The sequence below is a fragment of the Pinus tabuliformis genome, chromosome 7 (genome assembly GCF_031772625.1).
Source record: "Pinus tabuliformis cultivar Carrire ecotype Pingquan chromosome 7, CPIR1, whole genome shotgun sequence".
Taxonomy (NCBI): domain Eukaryota; kingdom Viridiplantae; phylum Streptophyta; class Pinopsida; order Pinales; family Pinaceae; genus Pinus; species Pinus tabuliformis.
This window is the reverse complement of record NC_142293.1, coordinates 1975080453-1975104771: the sequence shown is the minus strand read 5'-3', so window position 1 is coordinate 1975104771 and position 24319 is coordinate 1975080453. Positions and strand designations below refer to the sequence as shown.

Here is a 24319-nt window from a genome sequence, read left to right as displayed (position 1 = left end):
TCACGTTTGAATTCGAGTTCGACAAAGATTAAGTTTGATTTGAATTCGAATTTTCTGATAAAGTTCGAATGGGGTTCGCCATTAAATTCGAATATATATATATATATATATATATATATATATATATAATATTTTTAATATAATCCAATATAATATTTATATATTAAATTTGTAATCCTTTATATACACAAAAATTATTATATTTAACATAAAATTTAATTGAACTTAATATGCATCTCATTATCATATTAATATATTAGTTTTTAATATATGTAAAAGAATAATAAATAAATAAAGTAAATTTTTTATAAAACAATTTTAATGAGAAAATATATTCAAATAAAATTTAATATATAATTCATTATTATGAATATATATATATATATATATATATATATATGTATGTATAAAAGAATACGTATCTAAAAGCAAATTATAAAAGTATATGAATGTGATTCATTTTTTTTTAAAAAGGGGCAAAAATGAAAAAGTTAAAAGTTTGTTGACTAACTTACCATCGTGTCTCTCTTGGCGAGGGCATAACCTACCGAAGTTTGCAGTTGCGTCTCTAAGCAATTGCTGTTTCGTCAATGGTATTTTTTATTTTTTTTATGTACAAATCATCGAAGGCCGATACGTTGAAGGCTCTCTTATAACAACCCATGTTTTCTGGGAGAACCGCCCGATGGCTTCTGAAACTGTCAGATTTTTCACGATGGCTCCCATACAGGATATACTAGATGTATGCGCATGTTTTCATTTGCATGCTTGACAACCCAAACGAAAAGGGATTGGAACTCTAAAATTGAAATATGGTGGGCAAACCCTATAACGCGAAGAGATTGGAACTCCAAAGTTGAAATACGACGGACCCTGCAACGCAAAATAAGGCACGCAAAAAATCGAACATGCACATAAATTTATCGAACTTAACACGTAAAATAAGGCATGCAAAAAATCGAACATGAACCAAAATTTATCGAACTTAACCCGAACCTAAATTTTTTTGAGGTTCGCCGAATTTCGAACCTCAAGGTTCAAGTTCGGCGAACCCTGTGGCACTGCTTGATGTTGAACGACCTCCTGAAAACTAGAGGGTTCTCCAACATGAGCCACCAAAGCTTGGTATCTATCTGGTTGTATACGCTCCCTTTTCTCATCCCTAGGAGCTCCAATGAACTCCTCTGCATCTTGTAGTATCTGTTGATGTTCCCGGCTGGTCGAAGTGGCTGGACCAATGGATCATCCTTTGACTACTCATCGGAAGACATTTCTCAGGATTTCCTAAAAGCTCTGTCCTTCATAAACTTTACATCCCGTCATACTACGATCTTTCTATTTCCCGGAAGGTAGATTCTATATGACTTAGCATTCTCGCTATATCCCACAAGATATCCTTTTTCTGCTGTTTAATGCAATTTTTTCCTCTTTTCTTTGGGTATATGGCAGTATGCCAAGCTCCCAAATATCCTGAATTGACTCACTTCAGGCTTTTTGCCGGTGAAGACACTCTCTGGAGTAATCTTACCTAATGCCCTGTGAGGAGTCTTGTTCTGAACATATACTGCTATTCTGCATGCTTCTGCCTATAGAAATTTGGGCATATCCTAATCATACAACATTGCCCTTGCTGCTTCAACAATAGTTCTGTTCTTCCTCTCTGCTACTCCATTTTCTCCGGATTATATGGAGCTGTCCATTCTCTTTTGATGCTTTCCCTTGCGCAGAAATTAGTGAAGTCCTTATCAATATATTCTCCACCATTGTCTGAGCGCAACACTTTTATCCTCTTCCCTGTCAGATTCGCAACCAGAGCTTTAAACTCTTTGAGTCGATCAAAAACCTCATCCTTGGTTTTTAGAAAGTAGATCCAAGTTTTCCTGGAGTGGTCATCAATGAAGGTGACGAAGTATTCGGCACCACTAAGAGCTTTTGTGGACATGGGTCCGCAGATATCTGAGTGTATCAATCCCAGAACACTCTTTGCCCTACTATTACTTCTGGAATAAGCCGCTTTGGGGTACTTGCCCAGTGCGCAACCTCTGCATACATCATCTCGTTTGGTACTTAATGATAGAACTTCTGTGATGGTTCCTTCGAGAATTCTTAGAGCCCCATGGTGTAAGTGCCCCATGCTTCTGTGCCATAGTTGATTCAAATCTTTTTCATCACTGTTGCCTATCAGTGCCATTGGAGATTCTAGCTGTAACTTATACAATTTGTTACTTCTGACTTCAATTTGGGCCTTCTTCTTCCAACTCAGATGTTTAACACATACTTTCTTCCCAATGAAGTAAACATCATAGCCCTTGTTATGTAACTAATATACAGAGAGTAAGTTCATTCCCAATCTAGGCACATGTAACACATTGGTAGCTCGAAGCTGACCCTTTGATTCTGTTTGAAAAACTACAGCACCTCTTCCTACAGGGGTACATTTTGACTTTCCCATGGTGATTTTGAAGTTCATCTGTTCTTCTTGATAGCTCGAGAAACATTTTCGTATTCCTGTTATGTGCACATAATCCCCACTATCAATATACCAAACCTTAGAGGAAGCAAAACTTGCGAAGCAAACGACTTCTTCTTCCAGTCTGGAAGCCAACACAGAACTGTTGTTATCCATTAAATTCTTCGTTCTTTCCTCTTTCCCAGGAGAATTGCGTGAGTCCTTTTGAGTTGCTGCTCTAGCATCATGCTCACGACTCATTGCAGATTCTCTAATCCTCTTGTTCGATCTCAGCTCCGATACCATGTGAAAATTTCTAACACGAAATTCTACTGCAGTAACTGATTTATTTCTCCTACTTATTTTCCACAATAAGTTATTTACAAACCCTTCAATAAACATCAAATTAAATTCTATTGCAGTTGTCACATAATAACATAGAGAAGAGAACAAATAAATACAAGCACAAGAATCAATCACGTCAACACAATTATTTTTGGACAATAGTCCCTAGAAAAGCCCAATGCGGTAAAACTGGTGCAGCAGATGAGGGTAAATTTATTATTCTTCAGCAACAATCTCTTTACAAGAAATAATTTGTAGAACATAGAGAAATCTCTGAGAAAACACCTGAGATAATTTTCCTCCACCCTTTGGAGAAATTCTGACACCCAAGAGACCCTCCAACCTTCATTGCGTCACCTCTCTGTCATCTCTACGTGAGGACTGCGTCCCTTGCTGCCCTGCCTCTTTGAGTTGCCCCTCTGCACTGCCCCTTTGATGCACTGTGACTCCTCTTCCTTAGTCTCCGACTGCTGTTGGTACCCTCCTCTTCCTTCACCCTGCAACTCTCCCTCTGAAATCAAACTCGTACTTCTTGAGAATCGATTTCTCTCAGGTTACTGCGTATTTGCCCGGTGTATCTCCAAATGACTCTCAAGTCTTCTTTTATACTTTTTCTGTAGTGATATCAACGACCAAGATTAAGTCTCTAATCAACGGCTAAAATTAAATTAGACTTGATCCTTGTTTCTTAGAAGCTTCTCACCCATATTTTCATTAATACCCATAAATATTTAATTTTCCTAAGTTTAGACTTAGGAACATTAAAAATATTAATTATTTTAATAAAATGCAATCCGGGTGGAATTCACCAAACGATTTCTGGGTCTTGGAGATCTCATGTGTTCTAACCGCTCCACAAAATTTTGGAGCTAGAGCACATCCAATGCTACCCAAAAATCAATAGAGTGGACGGAAATGGCCGGCGGCTAGAAACAGGGGACTGGAAATAGTAGAGACGTGGATGATGGAGAAGGATGATGCAGCGTGGAACAGTGAACTGTGCAGCACGAATTTTTGCTGAGACTTGTAAACCAACTCTGATACCAAATGGAGCATATAAACTTCAGATATGATAAAAATATTTATATTTTGTTAATTACTTGAATGATGGGATTTTACAATGAGGGTCCCTGGCTTATATACTGCCGTGGGTACCTTTTAGGGAAAGGGCATGCTCTTATGATCATGCCCTTTCGTCTAATTACACTAAATAATCTTTTACAAAATAATTTTACATAACATAGAACTTCACTGTTTGACAAGCTTGATCACTTTCTCAATCATGGTTTTGAACTTTGGGCTTACCCACTTTGTTTATGATTGTCTAATCAGAGCTAGGGAACGACTATTTCTGATAGAAACAACTTTGGCTGACTGCTACCCTATACTTTAGATGGTAGATTTGGCAGTGGACTATAAATATCACAAAGCCATTTATATTCCATAAAAGCTTTTTTAGTTTTAGCAATTTGGGATTTTACCATAAATAGTTATAATACAGTAGTAATTAAGGTGACGGGTTGTTTTTCAATGCAATTTTTTTTGTTTTTCTGTTAATTGCACTTTGGAAAATGGAAACATCTAGCTGGACATACGACTTCATTTATTTTCCTTTTTCAACTTAGTTTATAGTATATACTTAAGGTTATGTGGACAGTAGTCATGTTATGGATGTACCATCCCTATAAGGGATTTTTCAGAACAATATTATGGTGCACGGATCAGTTGTATTGTTTTAATTATTATGCCAGTTGTTCTTCCTTGAAACACTTTTCTGACAGTGAATGTTATTTCTTTTTGTTACAGCCTGTTTATGAGAAAAGATGTGGACTTTTCTTTCGTACAGACATAAAATCAGCCACGGCTTCACAAGAAAGTGAGTCTCTCCATTCCCTTATTTATTTATTTTTGAAACAAAATTTCTCTTTTGTTTGTGTTTGTGTCTGTGTGATTGATATATATTATAGAGACTCGGGTAGGGGCATATCTGTAGGGGAGGAAAGGGAGATACAGAAGCTGATGATGGGTATGGACATTTAGCATGTCTAGACTCTGGCAACGACTAGATATTGAAGCAACATTTTAGAAGAGTGCAAAATGCATCTCAATCTGGGCGGTGGGTAAATAAAGAAATTACAAAATGACTGGAAATGTTGTATAGCTGTAGACAGCATATGTGGTACAACTGTCAACAGCAAGACAGACCTGGGGCAAATATCAGTTGATCTGATTTCTGGGTGTTGCAAATCTATAAATCACTCGAGCCCTGACAAATAATATTTTTTCTGTGTAGTCATTGATGATAGAGCATCTGTTAGCTATAAAGATACTGTACTGCATGATCAACATCTATAGTAGTGAGTCAGTAACTCACCATTCAAGATTGAATCTCTTTCAATGGCTTTAAAGAGACTGGTGGTAAGAAATTCTCTCTACCATATGTTGCAATTCGATTCTTTGTCTCAAACAGTTACCTCACAAGCAGTCTCTTGAGGTTCTCAAGTTTGAGCAGTGTTAGTGACTTTATTGGATGTCATGATATGAACCCCACAATCAAAGCATCATTAGTAATTTTGGGGAAAATATAAGTTTACACACATTATAATTAAGAAAAATTCCTTCGTATTATATTGGCATGATTAAGACAACTAGTCTTTGATCCCCTTAGATTTTAGCATTACCAATTGGTCCATTGGGATTATTATCAAATGACCTCCCAAAAGGAAATTATCCTCTGCTTTTTTATGAGAAAAATGGTAACTCGCAATTAATTGAGGGTTAGGTTGAAGAAAACTAGAGGAAAAAGGAAAAGCATGGTGTTTAACTTCTGGTCTGCTCTGCAAGTGTTCCTTTTGCTGAGGTTGTTTTGGGCAATGCTTCATAGTTTTCTCAAGCAGGCTTCTATCTTGGTTGGGCTATTGACCTTTCCTCTACCTTTTCCTTGCTTTTATCTATTTATGATTTACCTCCCAAATGTTGAATCTGTGCACAGTCAAGGATGACTTTGATATATTTTCCCTACATACTTGGCAGTACCATGCCTATGCTTGATGCTTTCATACTGCATTTCAATCTCAAACAAATTCATCTCTTTTAGTTTCCTCTGCGGATTCTGTTCTCCATGTTTATCACATCAGAAATGATGAGTTGTCTCATTTCTGTGACTAACCACTGTGCTACCATTAAGATTGGTGCTTGGATGTAGTTTCTTATTGGGTGATGTACATGCTGTTTTGAGATTGGCTTCCAAGCTGTAGTTCTACCTAATTGTAACAATGCTACTAGCTGTCTCCGATAACTATTTGTCACATAATTGTAATTGAATTAAATACAGCCAAAATGTGGAATCTTGTCTGTCTTAAACAGAAAAAGAAATAGTTTTAATTGACCAGTATTACCAGATAGTATTTTCAAATCTGGTGGGGACACCTTCAAATTTCAAACAACTGATTTGGACCATTGCTTAACATTCAGGAGTAAAAGGATACTCCAGGAGAGCAACCCAAAGTAAGAGCAGAGACAAAACTTGTGCTTAGGTGCTGTGTGTTATTTAGCACCGGCAAATGATGCAAATTCCCAAGCATCAAGGGGTTAGTTTTGAGTGACTTGGGAAAGCTACCCACCATCTGTGCAGAAATATAACTGAAGCAGGAACCTCTTGCACAGGTCTTAGTGTGCAGGTACATTAAGTAGTTTGAGACATGTTAGTGGGGATCACCTTGGAAAGGTGGCCACTAATGGTTTCTTGTAATTTCATTTGAAAAGAAGAAAAAGAAAAATGAAAGTCTAGTTTTTTGAAGTCAACTTAGTCTCAAGGATCTAAACAAAATGTTATAGAAGTTTTGGAACACTAGTGACTTAGGTTAGGATTTAATCATAGTTGTATATCACAAGATTGAGATAGGTGGCAGCTATGATTGAGGAGATTAGTTATCTTTTCTCAAAGCATAAAGAAGACAAGATAGGAGAAGTTGATCACATGAGAAGAGAGCAAGAGAGCAAAAGGAAGGAAGACTGCATTCAAGGATAAGAAGGGCGAATTGCTAAGGTGACCAGCGAGATGCCAGCAGGCCTTAAAGGCTGTACCTCTGCTGTAGCTACCTTTTCTTTATGCACAGCCTACACTCCCTCAGATCTGGCCATATACTGTATTGAGTGTGCTCCAGTGTCGAGAACAGTTTGATGTCTACAAAAGGCAGAAACATAGCAGGCCATACTGCTGTAGCTGCATACACAGACTATACACTACTGAGGAGCATGTGGAGGCACCTAGCAACACTTTGAGGTAGAGTAGACCATCAACGAGATTTTTGAGTTCGTTGGCCTTGACGAGCAGCATCAGTGAGTCCAAGCCTTCCACTTTTGAGGAGGCTGCAGATGAGCATGTCTGGAGGGATGCCATGGTGGAGTATAGCTCCATCACGAGGAATGATGGGTGGGACATAGTGCTGAGGCCTAAGGGGAAGTCAATGGTCACTTTTTGATGGATATTCAAGATCAAGCATGCAACTGATGGCAGTGTCAAGAAGCACAAAACGAGGTTCGTGGTGAGAGGGTCCTCCTAGAAGGAGGGAGTGGACAATGAGGAGACATTTGCTCCTGTTTCCAGATATGCATCTATTAGAGTGGTCATATCTATTGCTTCAGAGATGAAGTGAAGATACATCAGATGGATGTGAACACTGCCTTCCTCAATGGAGTTATTGAGGAAGAAGTGTATATTGAGCAGCCTCAAGGCTTTGATGTGCATGGGAGAGTGTCTCATGTATGTAGGTTGAAGAAGGCCCTTTATGGGCTAAATCAGACTTTGCGCAGGTGAGGATTGCGTCCTCCTTGCATCATCTGCGTGAGGACTGCATGAAATCTCGTTCCTGCCTGCGCTGTCTCTCAAAGCTCTCCCTCTGCACTCTCTCTGAGGCACTGTGTCACCTCCTCCTCAGTCTCTGACTGATGCTGAAACCCTCCTCTTCTTTCACCTTGCAACTCTCCCTCTGAAATCGAACTCCTCCTCCTTGAGAATCGATTTCCCTTGGGTTATTGAGTGTTTGCTCGGTGTGTCTCCAAATGACTCTCAAGTCTTCTCTTATACTTTTCCTGTTGATGAATCAACCATTGAGCTTAAGTGTCTAATCAACGGCTAAGATTAAAAAAGACTTGATCCTCGTCTCTTAAAAGCTTCTCACCCATATCTTTATTAATACCCATTAATATTTTAATTTTCCTAAGCTTAGACTTAGGAACCCATTAATTTTCTCAATAATTTCTCATTCGGGTGGAATTTCTCCAAACAATTTCCAAATCTTGGAGATTTCATGTGTTCTAGTCTCTTCACAAAATTTCGGAGCTAGAGCACATTCAATGCTATGTAAAATCAACATATTCAACTTATATAAGTTGATTAATTTTCTAATTAAAATATTTCTAAACTATACCAAAATTTAAATATATTAAATATTATACTCATTTTATAAAATAATATTTAAATTTATATATAACTTATATAATAAATATTTATATTATATACCATATGTATTGTATTAATAAACCACTTCAATAGTCGTGTGTGCTAAAAGTTATATATTAAATTAATATATTAATGAATGTGGATAATGAAAAATTAAAATTCTCCGTTATTCCGTTGGAGAGTGAACACATCTTGACAAGGTGACCCGATATATGAAATCAAAGGGTGGTCATTGCACATACCATCATATCATGGGTGTGTTGACCACTACGTGTCAACAACCCATAGCAATATACCCCCTTTTTTCGCAAAAGGGATAGCGCCTGATCGATGTTTTCCTACCATCCAGCTATCATCATCAGCCTGAGGATCATCTTATAATGTAAACCCAGTCTGCATGTGTATAATGCAAATAATCTCAACAAATGCGTGTCGTGTATGTAATCACCTAGGTAAACCTACTTTTCGAGAGGTTTTTTGTCTCACCGATCCCTTCTCGGATGGTCGACAGAGTTTTTCTTCAGCGTTACCCCAAAGCCGGAATGGATTTTGTCACTGGGATCTTAGGGGAGTCTTAGTATTCTAGATCGAGTCTATGTAAAAGTGATTTGGGAATAATCCTAACTATTTGGTTATGTTATTTTATTACAAATTGCTTGATTTGCTAGATTATATTTGTGTCGCAGAACTGGGTAGTCTGTGAGGGTCTATTTCAGATGGGTTTTCCCCCTTGAGATGTAAAAAATATAAAAATCATGATGTAAAGTGTCTTGAGGGTTAGAAAAATGATTTATCCCTTCAGAATAATCTGAATACAGGTATCTTATTCAGTTTGTTGGATCTAGGGTAACAATTTTAATTTTGATTGAAGTAGCAGGTATCTCTATTTCTTCAGAATTTTATTGTTCTATTTCTCTACTTGATTTGATGGTTGATCTAGTGTTTGCAGAAGATCTCTCAGGTTCTCATTGAGCGTTTGGGGATAGTCCTCGGTTGGACCAACCAACTTTCAACACATATTTTCTAAAGAGCCTACTTCATATAAGCCTCCAGATTTATCTAATGATAATATTTTTTCTGCAGGGCGTTTTTGGGGTAGTACCTCTCTAAAATTTCAAAATCTTTTAAATATTTTGTGGACATTTTGATAGATCTGGCTATTAAGAGCCTTAGATTATCAGATCTGGGAGCGGAGTTGGACTCGTACTTCTCAGATCTGATAGATCTGTTATTTATTTGTATATATCTGTAAGTTATTTGTATAGATCTATTATTTACTTGTGTAGATTTGAAATGTTTGTAACATAATTTTGAATTTTAACACTTGGGTTTTTGAGATTTTATCTATTTTTGTACATATTGGGTATTGGGTTTTTTTCTTTTTACTTGTGCAGGAATAGATTTGAGAAATCAGCCAAGAAAATTTTCAGATCTGAGCTAGATCTAGACCTTGGAGGGCAAGATCTGGACTCAAAGATTGTTTGCAGGAATAGATTTGAGAAATCAACCAAGTAAATCTTCAGATCTGAGATTTTTCAAGCAGATCTGGGGGTTTTGAGACAGATCTAGGCCTTGGAGGGCAATATCTTATTCCAAATCTTTTTACAAAGCCAACCATTAAAGATTTTGCAATAAATTTGAAGATCTAAAGCAAAATAATTTTTTTTAGAATAAGGGTTTCAAGTTTTGGGGCTCCTAAGCCCAAATCTGCCTTCTCCTAGCCCAACGCTAGTTCTATTGGGCCTAGTGCTAGCTCTCATTGGCCCTAGATTCCCTTGCTCCATTTCTGATTTGAATATTTGATTTTCTGAAGCTAATCATTGGTGGGTTTTTGCAGAAAATTTGGTAAAAATTTGTGTTTCAGATATTGAATTTTTTTTGGCAACTTGGGCAAGTGATCTTCAAGACCTAGGGCCTAAGGGTTTGATCTCTAAACCATATTTTTCCTCACTGTTTGCTACAACAGTCATATACTTTTCTAAAAATGGTGAAAAACACATCTAAGTGGTTTGAAATTAACTAAAAAAATTGCTAAATACATTAACAAGTCATTTATGTTTGATGTGTATTAAGAATTTGGCCTAGATCTACATTTTGGGTCACTGTTATCTCTGAATAATTCTGTTTCTGAAGTCTGAAATATAACAGTGGAAAAATTTCATGTGGGTTAGCCTAAAATCAATTCCTAAGTTGTCTAATACATTAAGGAATTAATTTCTTGAGTTGGGCATTCATCATTAGGCTTATTTCATGTTTTAATTTCTGACTGTAATAAGTATATCAGTTTTGATATAATTCCAGAAATCACATCATAACAGGCTGAAATTTTTTGATAATTCATGTGAGCAAGTTTGGAAAAATTTTTGGTATAAAGATTCATTGATAGCTTACTGTTTTCATTGTCATATTGCTGCTGTCATAAAGATTTTCTTACTGCTGTCCTAAAAATTAATTTCTGAAAATTAAGTACTCTCTCATGGAATTGTGATAAAATGCATATCTTTTGTTTCATAAAACTGAGTATTTTTTGAGCATCTGTTGATATTAATTGCAAAGAAGTTTTTGTTCTCTTTGAGCTATAACTGTATCAGAAAGATTTGAAATAAGCTTGTGTTCTAATTGTAATATCTTCAGGGGTTTAATTTCGAGTCTTCCTTTAATAAAGCGAACATTTCATTTGGGTATTGGAAGTTTCTGTGACATAAGCATCTTTTCATCCTTGAATCTAACTTCATCTCATCTTCTCATCATCTGGTGCATTTTCATATAAGTTAGTTTTGCATAAATAAAATTTACTTCCAAGCATAAGCTTGGTCGATAGACAGAGATATCTCCATCCGTCTTTTCTTGAGAAGCTTGCTTGAATAGTACTTAAAACGGTGACCTTGCAGTCGTCAGAGTCACAGTTCTTTGCAGCGCCAGAAGCACCAGGTATGTTAGAAGTTCAGGAGAGGTATCGTTAATCACACCTTAGTGTGCTTTTCCTGATCTTCTCTCTGCCAATTACTACGAAATTAGGCTCAACACAGAAAGGATTGAAGGGTTCACATTTAAATAGGCATTAACTAAAATTAACCAAGATTCTTGCATCTCACATTAGTTTTAGGATCTGCATTTTATATAAAATAGTCATTCATCTAAGCAGCAGTTGCTAATCGATTACTTAGTCTTAATTTTTCTAGCAAGATCGTTGACTCCATAAGGCACTGGTATCAATCGTTTAAAATCTAATCAAATCCTATAAGTCTTGCTAAATCTTAATCAAGTACTTGATCGCTTCACTGTGTCTCCCGAACTAGTTGGTTCCCAACTAGTTCTTCTTCATTCCACTTTTCCATAGGGTCTACCCGCCTTAGCCTGTTGTAGGGAGACAGCTTAATCAGAGAGATTGGGGATCAGGGTGACAGCCTCCGATCTGAGCCGTTGTTGCGGTGCCTAGACATTCTGTGTGACAACTGGGTGAAGTGTGAGTTATTCAACAACTGCATATGCAAACAAACAACACCAAAACATAGCTATATACAAATGGAGGGCATTTCACTGACATGTCCAAAAACAAACCAATGGAAACGACAGTTTGATAACTAGGCAAATTGGTCAAGGGACATTAACATATTCTGCATCATTTTATTTGGTAGTGATTAAAACGTAGATTGAAAATCAATTATTAAATAGCACCTGGATCGGTCCGTGAATTTACTAGGTGAAAATTTATGTGGTTCCTCTGTGAATGCTTGGGGCGGTCACTTACCATACACATACATAAGCAAACTTTGAAAAATCTTTTTGATGTTTTTCGAATTTCGAACCTCAAAGTTCAAATTCGAAGAACCCTGTGACATAACATTCAAGTGAAGGTTGCGATTTTCTCTAGAGAAAGAGGCTCAACTAGATTGAAGAGAAGGGAGGAAGAGTGTAGGGAAATTTCGGGAGTATTTCCAAGAGGTTGTTATGAATATGAACTATATAAAAATAATATAAATGTAAATAGTAATAATGATTCTAGTAATAACAATTAAATAATAATTAGTATTGAAGGGGCATGTCTAAGGAGACATGGCTGCTCATGAAAGGGTACCTGTAAGTATATAAGCAAGTCCTCACCGTCATTTGTAATCATCATCTCACTTGTATTCAAATATTTTTATATAATATAGTATTTGTTCCTTGATGGAAATTCTTATATACTAAGACATTCTGAGTATTCTGCTACATTTATGAATTTTGTTCATAACATTGATATCAGAGCGTTCCTCTGAGTATACGAACTTTGTTCGTTACGTTGGTATCAGAGTGTTTACGAACTTTGTTCGTTACATTGGCATCAGAGCATTCCTATGAGTGTACAAAATTTGTTCGTAATATTGATATTAGAGCATTCCTCCGAGTTTATGAACTTTGTTCGTAACATTGGTATTAGAGCCACGTTCTCCGATCCCGACAATTGGCCATTAAAGTCTCTATCAACGTGGTTATCATCGTGATCAAAGCGTTTCGCTATAGAGTTTATATGGAGTTTCTCCATGCTGCTAGCTCGTGATTTAGGCCTTTGGCTATACATTTATTAAAAAAAAAAGAAAGAAAGAAGAAGAAAAAAAGAAAAAAAAGGAAAGGAAGTTATATATAAAATAAAAAAATACAAAAGAGGAAAGGAAAGGAAGACAGACTGTATATTAAAAAAAAAGAGTTAGAGGAAAAACAAAATAAAAATTGAAAAATAAAAAAATAAAAAAATGAAAACAAAAAAAGAAGTCTAAATTAAATTAACCTAGTTGATTTTGAACAAACGCACATTTGCGGATCACTACTAGACCGGGCATACCACAAATGCCACTGCTCGAGCCACCATAGCCTGAGCTTGCAGTTTCGCCTTGCCGGTTCTATAGCACCGTCGCGGTTGTCTTCCCTTCCGTCTATTCCCCTGCTACTCCGCCTGTCCGTGCTGCCGCCACTGGAGACCCAACCCTCTCTGTAACTGCTTCTATGCCATATGCCGTCAGAGCCTCTGGACCCACCGTCGTTGAACCGGTACATCAAAGACGACAAACTGACCATCTGAGATACCTCTAACTGGGCTCAACGACAACCCACAACATTTTGCAACTGCTGAGCCGCACGACTGGCACAACCCCACCATCAACCACACCTCTTCTCTGCACAGTCATGGAACAACCTTACGACTCTGTCTCACCCATTGACCAGTTACCGTCCTGTTTGCGCTTAGTTCTTGCGTCATATACATCGGAGTTGCTGGCCAGACGCCACCATCATTTCACAATTCAACCCTGATCAATCCGCTGTCCAATTGTTGTTCTGTATCCACAATCCCTTCCAACCGTTGTTTCGTATCCACCATCCGTTCCATTGTATCCCCTACTTTGGATTACATAATATATAAGCCCCGCTTGGTTACATAATATAATTGATATTTATTATCGACTTATGTTTCGTAGGTTATATAATATAAGTCATATACATTAGTTATATAATATAGTTTTAATATATTCATAAAAGAGTCTAAAATTAAGGGATATTTACAGAAAAAAACATTCAAGTCATTGAAAGTTCAAGTTTTGAATTACGAAAGGGGTTATTCAAAGTTATCCAATAGTTAAAGGGTATAAATGTTAAAGGAAGGAGTAATTATAGTTTTTTTTTTTTGAAATTGGTTAAGTTAATATTAAAACAACAAGGTACAAAGTTTAATAAATAAATAAAATAATTTATAAATTGCAAGAAATATATTTTAAAGAAGTCGAGAAGGAACAAAAGACGAGTTCCATAAACAAGTCAACATTTTGGACTAAATGTCCATTTTGTTTAATGGAAATTGGGTATATATATATATATATTAATTTTTTTTGCAAATTATGTTGTCCAACATGTGGGAGATTATTTAGTACCGAAGAACATCAAGGTAATACAAGGACACAAATGAAAAGATTAGAGGAAGAATTCGCAAAGCTTGAACTAAAAAACAATGCATCAGAAAAGAAATATAAAAATCTCGAAGACATGTTTTACAATAAATCAAAAGAAAAGGACAAGGAGATTTTGCGCCTAAGGGACCATAATAAAAAATTACTTGAACAAATCAAGAAGTCCAAGGTTAAGAAGCAAAAATTAAAGCAAGAAAATGAAAGTTCTGAGAAGAAACTCAATGAGAGTCTATCAGAGAAGAAAGAAGAAAATTTGCGCTTAAAAACCCTTAATCAAAGGTTATTTGAACAAATAAAAATTTAAAGATGAGAAAGACACTAAGAATAAAGTCAACAATCTAGAAAACGAAGAACTTTCATTTTTAAAAAATCATAACCAAAATCTGCTTAATCAGATTAAGAAACTTAAGGATGATAAGAAATCATTGAAGAACAAAGATGACAACTCCAAAAATTCGTAAAATATGCGAACAAATTACAAGAAAAGAAACATATGACACGCCTTGTTAGCAATAAGCTTTGAGGACAAAACTTTCTGAAGAGAAGGCAATGTGATGAATATAAATTATATAAAAATAATATAAATGTAAATAGTAATAATGATTATAATAATAACAACTTAAATAATAATTAGTACTGAAGGGGCATGTCTAAGGAGACATGGCCGCTCATGAAAGGGTACCTGCCTAAGTATATAAGCAAGCTCTCACCCTTATTTGTAATCATCATCTCACATGTATTTAAGATAGTTTTTTGGAATTGTAGAGGTTATACATGGAGATGAGGACCTGGGTTAGGGCCTATTGAGGAAGATAGAGACATAATTTGCCTCATAGAAACACATGAGCATGAAGGGTGCAAAACACCTATGTTTGAAGGATACTGGAAGATGGCAGTGTGGAACAAGGCAACAGGGAATGTTAAAGGGCACGAGGGTATCATGGTTTTAGCAAGGGAGAAAAAAGGTCGTCTCATTCAGTTAGAAAAATAAGACTCAAATAAGCAATTCATTTGGTTTAAAATATCAGAAAATGGAAACCACATCAGAATTGCAGCATGCTATTTCGCACCGCAAGGTTCAAAAATCTACATAGGTGGAGGGCTTGACCACAAAGATCCATTTGCAGCCTTAAAATCGGATATTGCAACATATTCGTAGTTAGGTGAAGTCCTTATAGTGGGTGATTTCAATGCTAGGACTGCAAGTGAGCAAGCTAGCATTCTTTGCTGTAAAGATGATTGCGACCCTATTTGGCTTACAGAAGAGAGTAATCATCAGTGGGAAAGAATTTCAGAGGACAAGGGCTGCAATCTCTTTGGTGAACAATTGCTTACTCTATGTGGGGCCTTTGATTTAGTCATTTGTAATGGCTTGACTAAATGGGAAAATTCTGGTAATTTCACTTGCAATACTTACAATGGAGCAAGTGTAGTAGATTATGTAATTTGCTCGCATGGTTTGTGTGAGAAAATGGAGGAAGTTTTGATTGGAGATCAGCTATGGGACTTAAAATCAGATCACAAGCCAATTTATTTATGTTTCTCTTGGATTGGAAAGAAACAATTAGAGTAAAAAATTCAGCATGTCCAACAAAATCTTCCACAAGGCAGAATTCTTTTGAGCTCAGAAAATTGTAATACCTTCAAAATGACGCTAGGGAGGTTCTTCGAGAAGGAGAAAATCACAATTCACAGCCATCATAGTCATTAATTAACACATTTAATTCAATGCGCACTTGCAAAGTGCAAAAATTAAGAAGTCTAAAACAAATTGCTTTCCGCTTAATGCTTGGTTTGATGACAAATGCAAAAAGGCAAGGAGAATATGGAAAGAGTCAAACAAGGATAATATGAAGTTCAAAGCTTACAAGTAGTTATTAAGCAAAAAAAGGGCCGATTTCATGGTTTCAAGGAGGGAAGAAGTAATCTTCCTTGGGAAAAATAATCCCAGATTATTTTGGAAGGAGCTCCAATCGAAAAAGATACAAACTGGAAATAGTATTACAACTTCTAAATGGTTTGACTATGCAAGACAACTCTATGAGCAGGATCCCAAGGTTGACCTCCCCCTTTGGTCAACATTAATACTAAACTCTTCACGGTGCAAGCGGTAGAGATGGGTATCAAGAAGTTGGGTGTTGGAAAAGCAAAAGACTTAGTTGAACTCCAAGCATAATATCTAAATTGGGGCTCAAAGATTCTTGCACCTCACATTACAAAAATTTTCAACAACATCATACAACAGGGGCTCCCCACAAATTGGACAACTAGTTTGGCAATACCTCTTTTCAAGAGCGGTGACGTCAATAATCCCTCCAATTATAGGACCATCATGATAAACCCTTTGTTTGCAAAGCTATTTGGAAGCATGCTAGAAAACAAAATTAGCAAGTGGGCAGAAGAAAGAGATAAGCGTGTTAAAGGGAAAACATGTTTTGCACCTAAACATTCCACATTTGATCATTGTATAACTTTAAGGCACATCATTGAAAAAGTTTAGGAGAAAAAGGAAGAAGTCTTTTGTTGTTTTGTTGATTTCATAAAAGCGTTTGACTCGGTTCCTAGGGATAAGCTTTGGCATAGAATGGAGGAACTTGGGGTTCCTAAACATTTGAGAGCAACTGTGCATAGGCTCTATGAAGAGGTGAAAGTCAAAATTAGAACTTCAGCAGGCAAAGTCAAAATTAGAATTTCAACAAGCATTTTTGAAAGTTTTAGAAGCGATATCGAGGTCAAGCAAGGTTGCTCACTGTCTCCTACCTTTTTGGTTTATATATCCACAAGCTTGAGTGGTTAAATTCGCAAGGGGGTGATGGTATCTATTTGGGCAAGTTTGTTATAAGGCTTCTTTTGTATGCAAATGACCTTATTCTGATTGCTAAATTGACTCTTGGTTTGCAAGAGCACTCACTATCCCTTGAGCATTTTTGTAGAAGTGTGGGGATGCAAGTCAATATTAGCAAAACGAAAGTAGTGGTTTTGTCTAAGAAAAGAAAACATAACGAGCATAAGTTCTACTTTGAAGGCAACATTCTGGAAGAAGCTGCGGATTACCAATACCTTGGAATTGACTTCAACAAAAATCTAAGTTGGAATGGTTGTAGAAAGAAAAGAACTTTGGCGGGTTGGAAAGCATTTTATGCTTTTCAAAATAGGTGTAGAGAGGCAGAGTTATGGGACTGGAAAACCACTCAAACTCTTTTTGGGCTTCTAGTGATTCTGGTGATTTTCTATGGTTGTGAACTATGGGCTAGCAGTACATCCGACATGCAGTGGAGACAAATTGAGAAAATTCATAAGTGTTTGATTACAAACAAATTCAAGATTAAAAGTGCAGTTCCTTATGCTATCTTGTTAAGTGAAACAGGGACTGCTCCTATTGAAGCAATTGCTATGGTGCGAGTCATAAGGTATTTAAAAAAAATTGAGCAAATGGAAGAGGGTAGATGGCCTAAGGTTGTCTTTAATGACAGATTGTGCAAGAGAAAAAAAACTTGGATGCAGCAAAATAACAAATGGTTTAGTAAATGGGGTATTTGCTTGAATGCGTGTCCCATAAACAACAAAGAGATAAAAGCTTTTGTTATGGAAAAGTTCCACAAGCGTACTTGGGATAAGGAGCTAGGAAGAAAGAAAAAGTACTATATTGAAGTGTTTAATCCCACTCATAGTCATCAACCAAACACATACATAGAGGCTAATATCTCTTGGAGAGCCAAAATTCTTATTGCTCAGTTAAGGACTAATTCTCATCAACTCCGTTGTGAAACAGGGCGTTGGAAAAGGCTAAAAGAAGTGTGGGAGGAAAGAGTATGCTTTTTTTGTTCTTCCAGAAAAGTGGAAACAAAAACATACTTCATTTTAGAATGTGAAGCCTTCAAAGACAATAGGGAAAGTTTGCAGATATGCTGACAGCTATCTCTTGGGATTATCTATTTAGCGAGGGGTTTGTCGAAAGGAGCATTTATTTTGAAGCTTCACAGAAAAAGGGCCGAATACATCAAGCAAACGAAGAAGCGATTTGTCCCGTAGGCTATCTTTAGCCTCGTGGGCGTTAAAATAATTTCTACTTCTTTCTTCTTCTTCTATATTATATTACCTATTCCATGATGGACATTCTTATATACCAGACATTCTAAGTATTCTGCTACATTTATGAATTTTGTTCATAACATTGGTACCAGAGCATTCCTCTGAGTATACAAACCTTGTTTGTTACATTGGTATCAGAGCATTTACGAACTTTGTTCATTACATTGGTATCAAAGCATTCCTCTGAGTATACGAACTTTGTTCGTAACATTGGTATCAGAGCATTCCTCTAAAGTATATGAACTTCGTTTGTAAGAGAGGCTGAGTCTCTGAAGCGTAGAGGAGGCCGAGTTGTGGAGAGGCTAATTTTCTTGAGTGCACAGGATCCATACGAGGAAAGGAGAGGGCCGATTTGCTGGTGGTTAAGGTCAAGTTTCTACAGGGCCGAATTATTCAGGATGTCGGTTTTCTGGTGGGCCAAATTCCTTGGGCTGAGTTTTCCACTGGGGCTGAATTACAGGTTCCTGCAGTGCATTTCTCTGTGGGTCTAGGCCCCGATTTTCCTGAGGACTTTAATGAAGGAAAATCGTTATGGTTTTATACTTACTGTTGTGATGTGATTGATCTCTTTGGTTTTATTTTTTTCGATTGCAAATATTTTATTCGAGAAGTTAACTACCAGTGATTTTATCTTCACAACAATTCAGAACTTTATTTAATAATTTTTTGGGAATAAATAATTGTTGAGTTATAAATAAATCTGGGCTTGTATTGGAAATCTAACACAAATCAAACTAGGAAACCTTATAGGATATTGCAAAAATCATAAGTCAATTCATACATCTTCCTATTTTATATAAAATGTGTTCATGCTCAAGGCCTACAGTGATATTAGGGATAAATGTTTGGGTTTTCAGTTATGCAATAACATGGATAATGAATTTATCAAAATGCTGGTTTAAAATATGTAGATTTCAGGCTTTAGGGCAGCTAATGGTTTACAGTGGTTTTACAGTTTTTAGGTCAGTTTTAGGAAGAGGTATTAAGAATAATTCCACATATTTAGAGAAGTTTTGATGAAACAGATTTGGGTTCCTATCAGCTGCATGGTGTTTGTTGAGAACTCATTTGACGTTATCCTGTGTTTGTTTATATTTGCTTTATATTTTCATATTTATAAGAAAAATTCCCTCTTTGCTGTTCTTGTTATGTATGCAACCTTTCTTTGTAGTAACACACTTGTTTACAGCAACATTAGGCTTTGATGGAGGAAAGATCTTTTTGGAAGGAAACTAAAAGTGAACATGTTTTATCTTGATCAGGAGAGCTAGAGAAAACTAAGGCGCGGCTGCAGAAGATGTAAACTATATGTGTTGATACTTGGGTGGCAGAACCGGGTGTTTCAATATTGAGCATATGGCAATCATGGGTAATCGTGAAAGTTTTAGGTGTGAAAGCTCATCAAAAGAGACAAATTACATGTTTTGTTGTTCTCCTACTGACATTATAACATGATCCTTTTGTTTGACACAATCTCTCTGAGCAACCAGGAGCTTAGCTATCTCTCTCTAAATCCCTCTTTCTGTCATTAGAGGTAGGAATATACACCTATTATTTATGTTAAAATACATAAGAGAAATACTGTTCTGACGTTGTGTACAATTGGTTTAACCAGAGAATTGTTCGGGAAGTACAGTTAACTGCATATCCTTCTCTGATTAGAGGTTGAAAGAAAGCCTATCCATTGGTTAAATCCTAGTTCTGGTTTCTTGTCTAAATTCAGTTGATCGCATAATGTTTTGGTTTAGAGTTGTACAGCAGTTAGTCACTAGTCTGCATGCTTTTCAAATGCTGTCCGTGATATGTATTTTATACCAGGTTGACGTGATTGGGACAATTTATTAATTACAGTTTTGTTCTCCAAAGGTTAATCGGGATTTGCCTTATGCTATGGGATATAGTACCTCATTCAGTTCATTATTTGTGTTTAAAGATGTCTCTCTTTATATGTTATCGGTATGTTTCTAAAACATTATTAAGCTTACTTTTGAGTCTAGTCTTTTAGGGCTTGTATACGAATGGGTGAATGCTGTGCATTAAAAAATGCCTTTTCTTCGTCCTCTCAACATCATCATAATCGTGGAGGGACTTTCTATTAGTGACATATGGATTTTGTTAAATTTTAACTCAATTAAAGAGAGGATGAGTGCATAGCTGAATAGCCGATTTCTTTAAAGACATAACAGAGATAATTATGCCTCAATCGTCCTAACCATCATGATGTCAAGCCAACAAGGTTTCAGTAGTAGCAAATCAAGACACCAAACTATTCCCAGGTCCATGTGACACACTTTGAGTAAAAACTATGTTAATTCTAGAGAAACAATTCTAACAAGGACCTGCTTGAGGTCTCTATGATATTTGTCAGGTTGCCTCTGAACACACCTGAATATTTGAAGCCTTTGAAGTAACTCTTATAAAATGTTCACTGTTAACTAACATTTTCTTGGATTTACAGTCCACTGACTGCTGTTAAACTTATCCATCCACGAAAAAATTATTGGTGAATTCCACCAAACATTGTTTCTAGAAATTTTTCTGTATGGATTACGAACTCCAAGTTCCATGGCACAAAAGTGATCGCATGTGCAGTTGGGAACAGATATTAAAATTTGTATGCATTCCTTGTGAATCACTTTGACACTCAACCTCCATAATTAACTCTCATAGAAAATAGTGTGGCGTCATTGTTGTGAGATCTGGAAATAAAAGCCTTAAAATCTTAAATACTTGGGATGCTGATTCTCTTGAAAAAATATTACAAACTAGTGAATGATGAACTCCTTGTATTTTTACCCGCAATTGAGCTTACACTAAAGTGAATTTCTTCTGAACGTTAAAACAAAAATAACCGTACATAACTTAATAGGCCTGTACGCTCTAAAAAATTCTAAACATAAGCAATGGATCTATGCTCTTGCATATTCATATAGAATCATGATCTTTTAACAACCTTCAATAAAGCAATAATTTAAGATTTTTTTATTAAATATTTTGATGTTGCTGCACATCTACTTGTGGACTTGCTCAAGGTATCTCACTTATCATGCTACATGGGTTTCTTTATGGCTATTGTTACAAATTCGTTTGGTGAAATGTATTTTTAATTCATAGTGATAAGATAACTTCTGCTACTTTTTAGAGTTTATTTTGATTCCCATATTCGATTGTAAGAATACAAAATATATATTGAATTGCATATTACTTAATGTCTAATTAATATAGATTATAACCTACTGAGGAATTAGAGGAGATATGAGCAATTTGTGTCATGACTTTCGCAATTGGAAGGAGCATGTGGTATAATATGAAAGTCATTTCAAGTGTCGAATGTATTTATGTTCCATCATTGTACAATCCAAGCTTAAGGGTGGTGCCTGTTGCCACACAAACTAGCAGGGCTAATATATAGGCTAGAGCTAGAAAGCACAACAACAATTTGGGACAAAGGCCCACTGTCACCACAACCTATGTCCCCTTGTCTTCTCGGATTTTCATTGAAGGGAGGAGTCCCAATGCCCCTCACTTGTGGTTAATGTGTCTATGATGGGGTTTGAAGTGAGGCAAGGATAGCTCATTCAATGGAAAGTTAAATTAAAGTGTGAGCTTTGGGAGAAGCTAGGATGACTTTCCACGAAAAATCCCTTGAGAGAAAAGACTATACGAGACCTACGGTTGAGATATTTGACGAGTTGGGAGCTCATCCAAGTTCAAGATAGTTGGGAGAAAAGTTTTCAAGTGATAATCTACTCAAGCATAAACCTTCAAGAAATCCCTAAGTTGAAGGGCAACTTCAAGGGTTCCCACTTGGTGTGATAGCTAGGGCATCAAATAAAATGAGATTCAACCGTCAGAATTCATTCAAAACTTGTGGATGCCTAGAGGAGACACTAAGGAAGAGTCTTGTCTGGACAAAATCCAAAAATTCCTCCTCCCTAAAATTTCACACCAAGCCCTAGAGAGGCTCCCTTAGCCTTGAGGGACGAGGAAAAAAGAGAGAAGAAGGTGAAGAAAAAGAGATTTGTCAATGAGAAGGTGATCACCAAGGATTTCTAGACCAATGCCTGCCTATTGGGAAAAATGGAGTCAAGAATTACTTAGATTTGATGATTTTTCTCTTCAAGGAGACCTAATGCAACTTCACTAACCCTAGAGGAGGCAACTTCACAACTACAAAAGAATTTTATACTTCATTGTCAATATTTGATGGAGTTTCAAGGTTGCAATATGCAAGACTAACCCCTAGGAACATTCATTCATCATTGTCCATGAGTAATGCATGCAATACTTCCAATAATTTTAATGTTCTCACAATTTCACATTAATTAGGGCACATTAAAGATCATGAAAAGATATTCCATACTTTAGACATTAATCATTGTAAAATATAACATCAAAATGTACATACAAGACAATGAGAGGATATCCATCCATCAATATTGCAAAAAGAAGCTCTAAGAAAACATAGCGAAAATTTTCAAATGTCAAAGTGGCATCCCAACATCTAAAATTTTGTCCAAAATTGCAGGTCTGAGGTTCTCAAGTAGAGATATCGAAGTAGAGATATCGAAATCCAAGTGATGATGAAATACAAATGAGGATCTCCTTTATTTATATCAACCTCTACAAGTTCGAATTAGCATAATGAGACCCTAACTTTACTTTAATGTGCAAATTAACAATAACTTTGGTGACAAGCTCACGAAATAGCTCAAATGTGTAAAATAAGCCTTCCTAATGAGGCCGAAATGATAAAATAATGGTGCAAAGGGCTATTGGACGACCAAGATGAGTCGTCAATGTGCCATGATGAAGAGAAGGGCTCGATAAATGATGATCAAGTGGGTGGCTCCTTGATTTCCAAGCAAAACATCCTGTGGTGCTCCCAAGTGGATGTGGGGCATAAGCAATGGTCTCATGGGCTCCAAATGGCTCCACAACAAGTCGATGCTCCATCAGTGAGGGCTAGAAGATGACACACACCCTCCCATGTATCTCTAGAAAAGACAAAACCTCATCTGGGCTCTAGATCAAGTGCCAAGTGTTAGGTATCAATGTGTGGCTGGATGGACAACATGGTCCAAGTGCATCATCATATTTGTATGATGGGGGCTCGAACAAGCAATATGTGGTACTGAAGAAGCCCATGGTGTGGCAATCAATGCTCTGTTATGGCAGAGACCCATGGCTCTCAACGCTCACCCTACAAGTGCCATTATGACCCTCTAGAGGGCTTAGACCCCGTATACGAAGATCAAGTCCAAGATGAAGACACACCTGCAATCCTGTATATGATCCAATGCGTCTGCTCACCTTCTAGTACAATTAATCATTAGTGCATTTGAGTAAATAAGCTTGCTAACCAAGGGCATAAGTGGACACTTCATAGTGGCATGCCCTTCCAAATGGGCTTTAAAATGTACAGATGTTACCTTGCTCGATAAGAAGGGTTAATGAAGGACCCTATTAGGTGGTTTCAACCTCTAAGGCAGGGACAGGTCCATGTACATCCATCAAATGGCAGGGGTCATGTGAAGTAACGATGGAACAGAGTGGGGGCAAGAGGGAAGGCTCCAAGCCACATGCCATGGTATAAAGGTAGCTATTATGAAGGAGGCCCACACCTTGGGTATATGAATGTAGGAGGGAGAAATCAAGGTACATGAGTTATCCCAGCCTTTGTTTTTCCGCCCTTCTTCATATGCCTTTAGCCTTTATCAATTTTTCTTCCTTTTACTGCTTGACACTCCAAGGGATGAGAGCATGATGTGTATGATAGCAATGATTAACCCATTAAGGTTGGGCAGTTCATCACCCACTAGGTGTTGGGACAATAATGAGTTCCTTAATGATGTAGGGGGCACTCATATGGGCCTTAGGAACCAGGGCGATGACCATAGTGATAAGGGGTAGAGCTCATGTTCGGCTTTTTCCATGCATTAATTTTTTTTTTTTTGTTTTGTTTATGTCCTGACCATCTTTTGCATTTTGTAGTACATTTCCTGTTGTAAGTGGCCAAATTATGTTTTT

The 24319-nt window shown here is 36.7% G+C and overlaps 1 protein-coding gene across 1 annotated transcript in view; it reads left to right on the top strand.

Moving 5' to 3' along the window:
• LOC149256385 (Prefoldin chaperone subunit family protein) overlaps positions 1-20036 on the top strand; it is a 54110-nt gene extending 34074 nt beyond the window's left edge. Inside the window, exons 3-4 of the mRNA XM_089457416.1 lie at positions 4601-4670; positions 19552-20036. Coding sequence (XP_089313542.1) covers positions 4601-4670; positions 19552-19592 — 111 coding nt within the window. The 3' untranslated portion in view covers positions 19593-20036. The remainder of the gene's footprint in view (positions 1-4600; positions 4671-19551) is intronic.
• The last annotated feature ends 4283 nt before the right edge of the window (positions 20037-24319 follow it).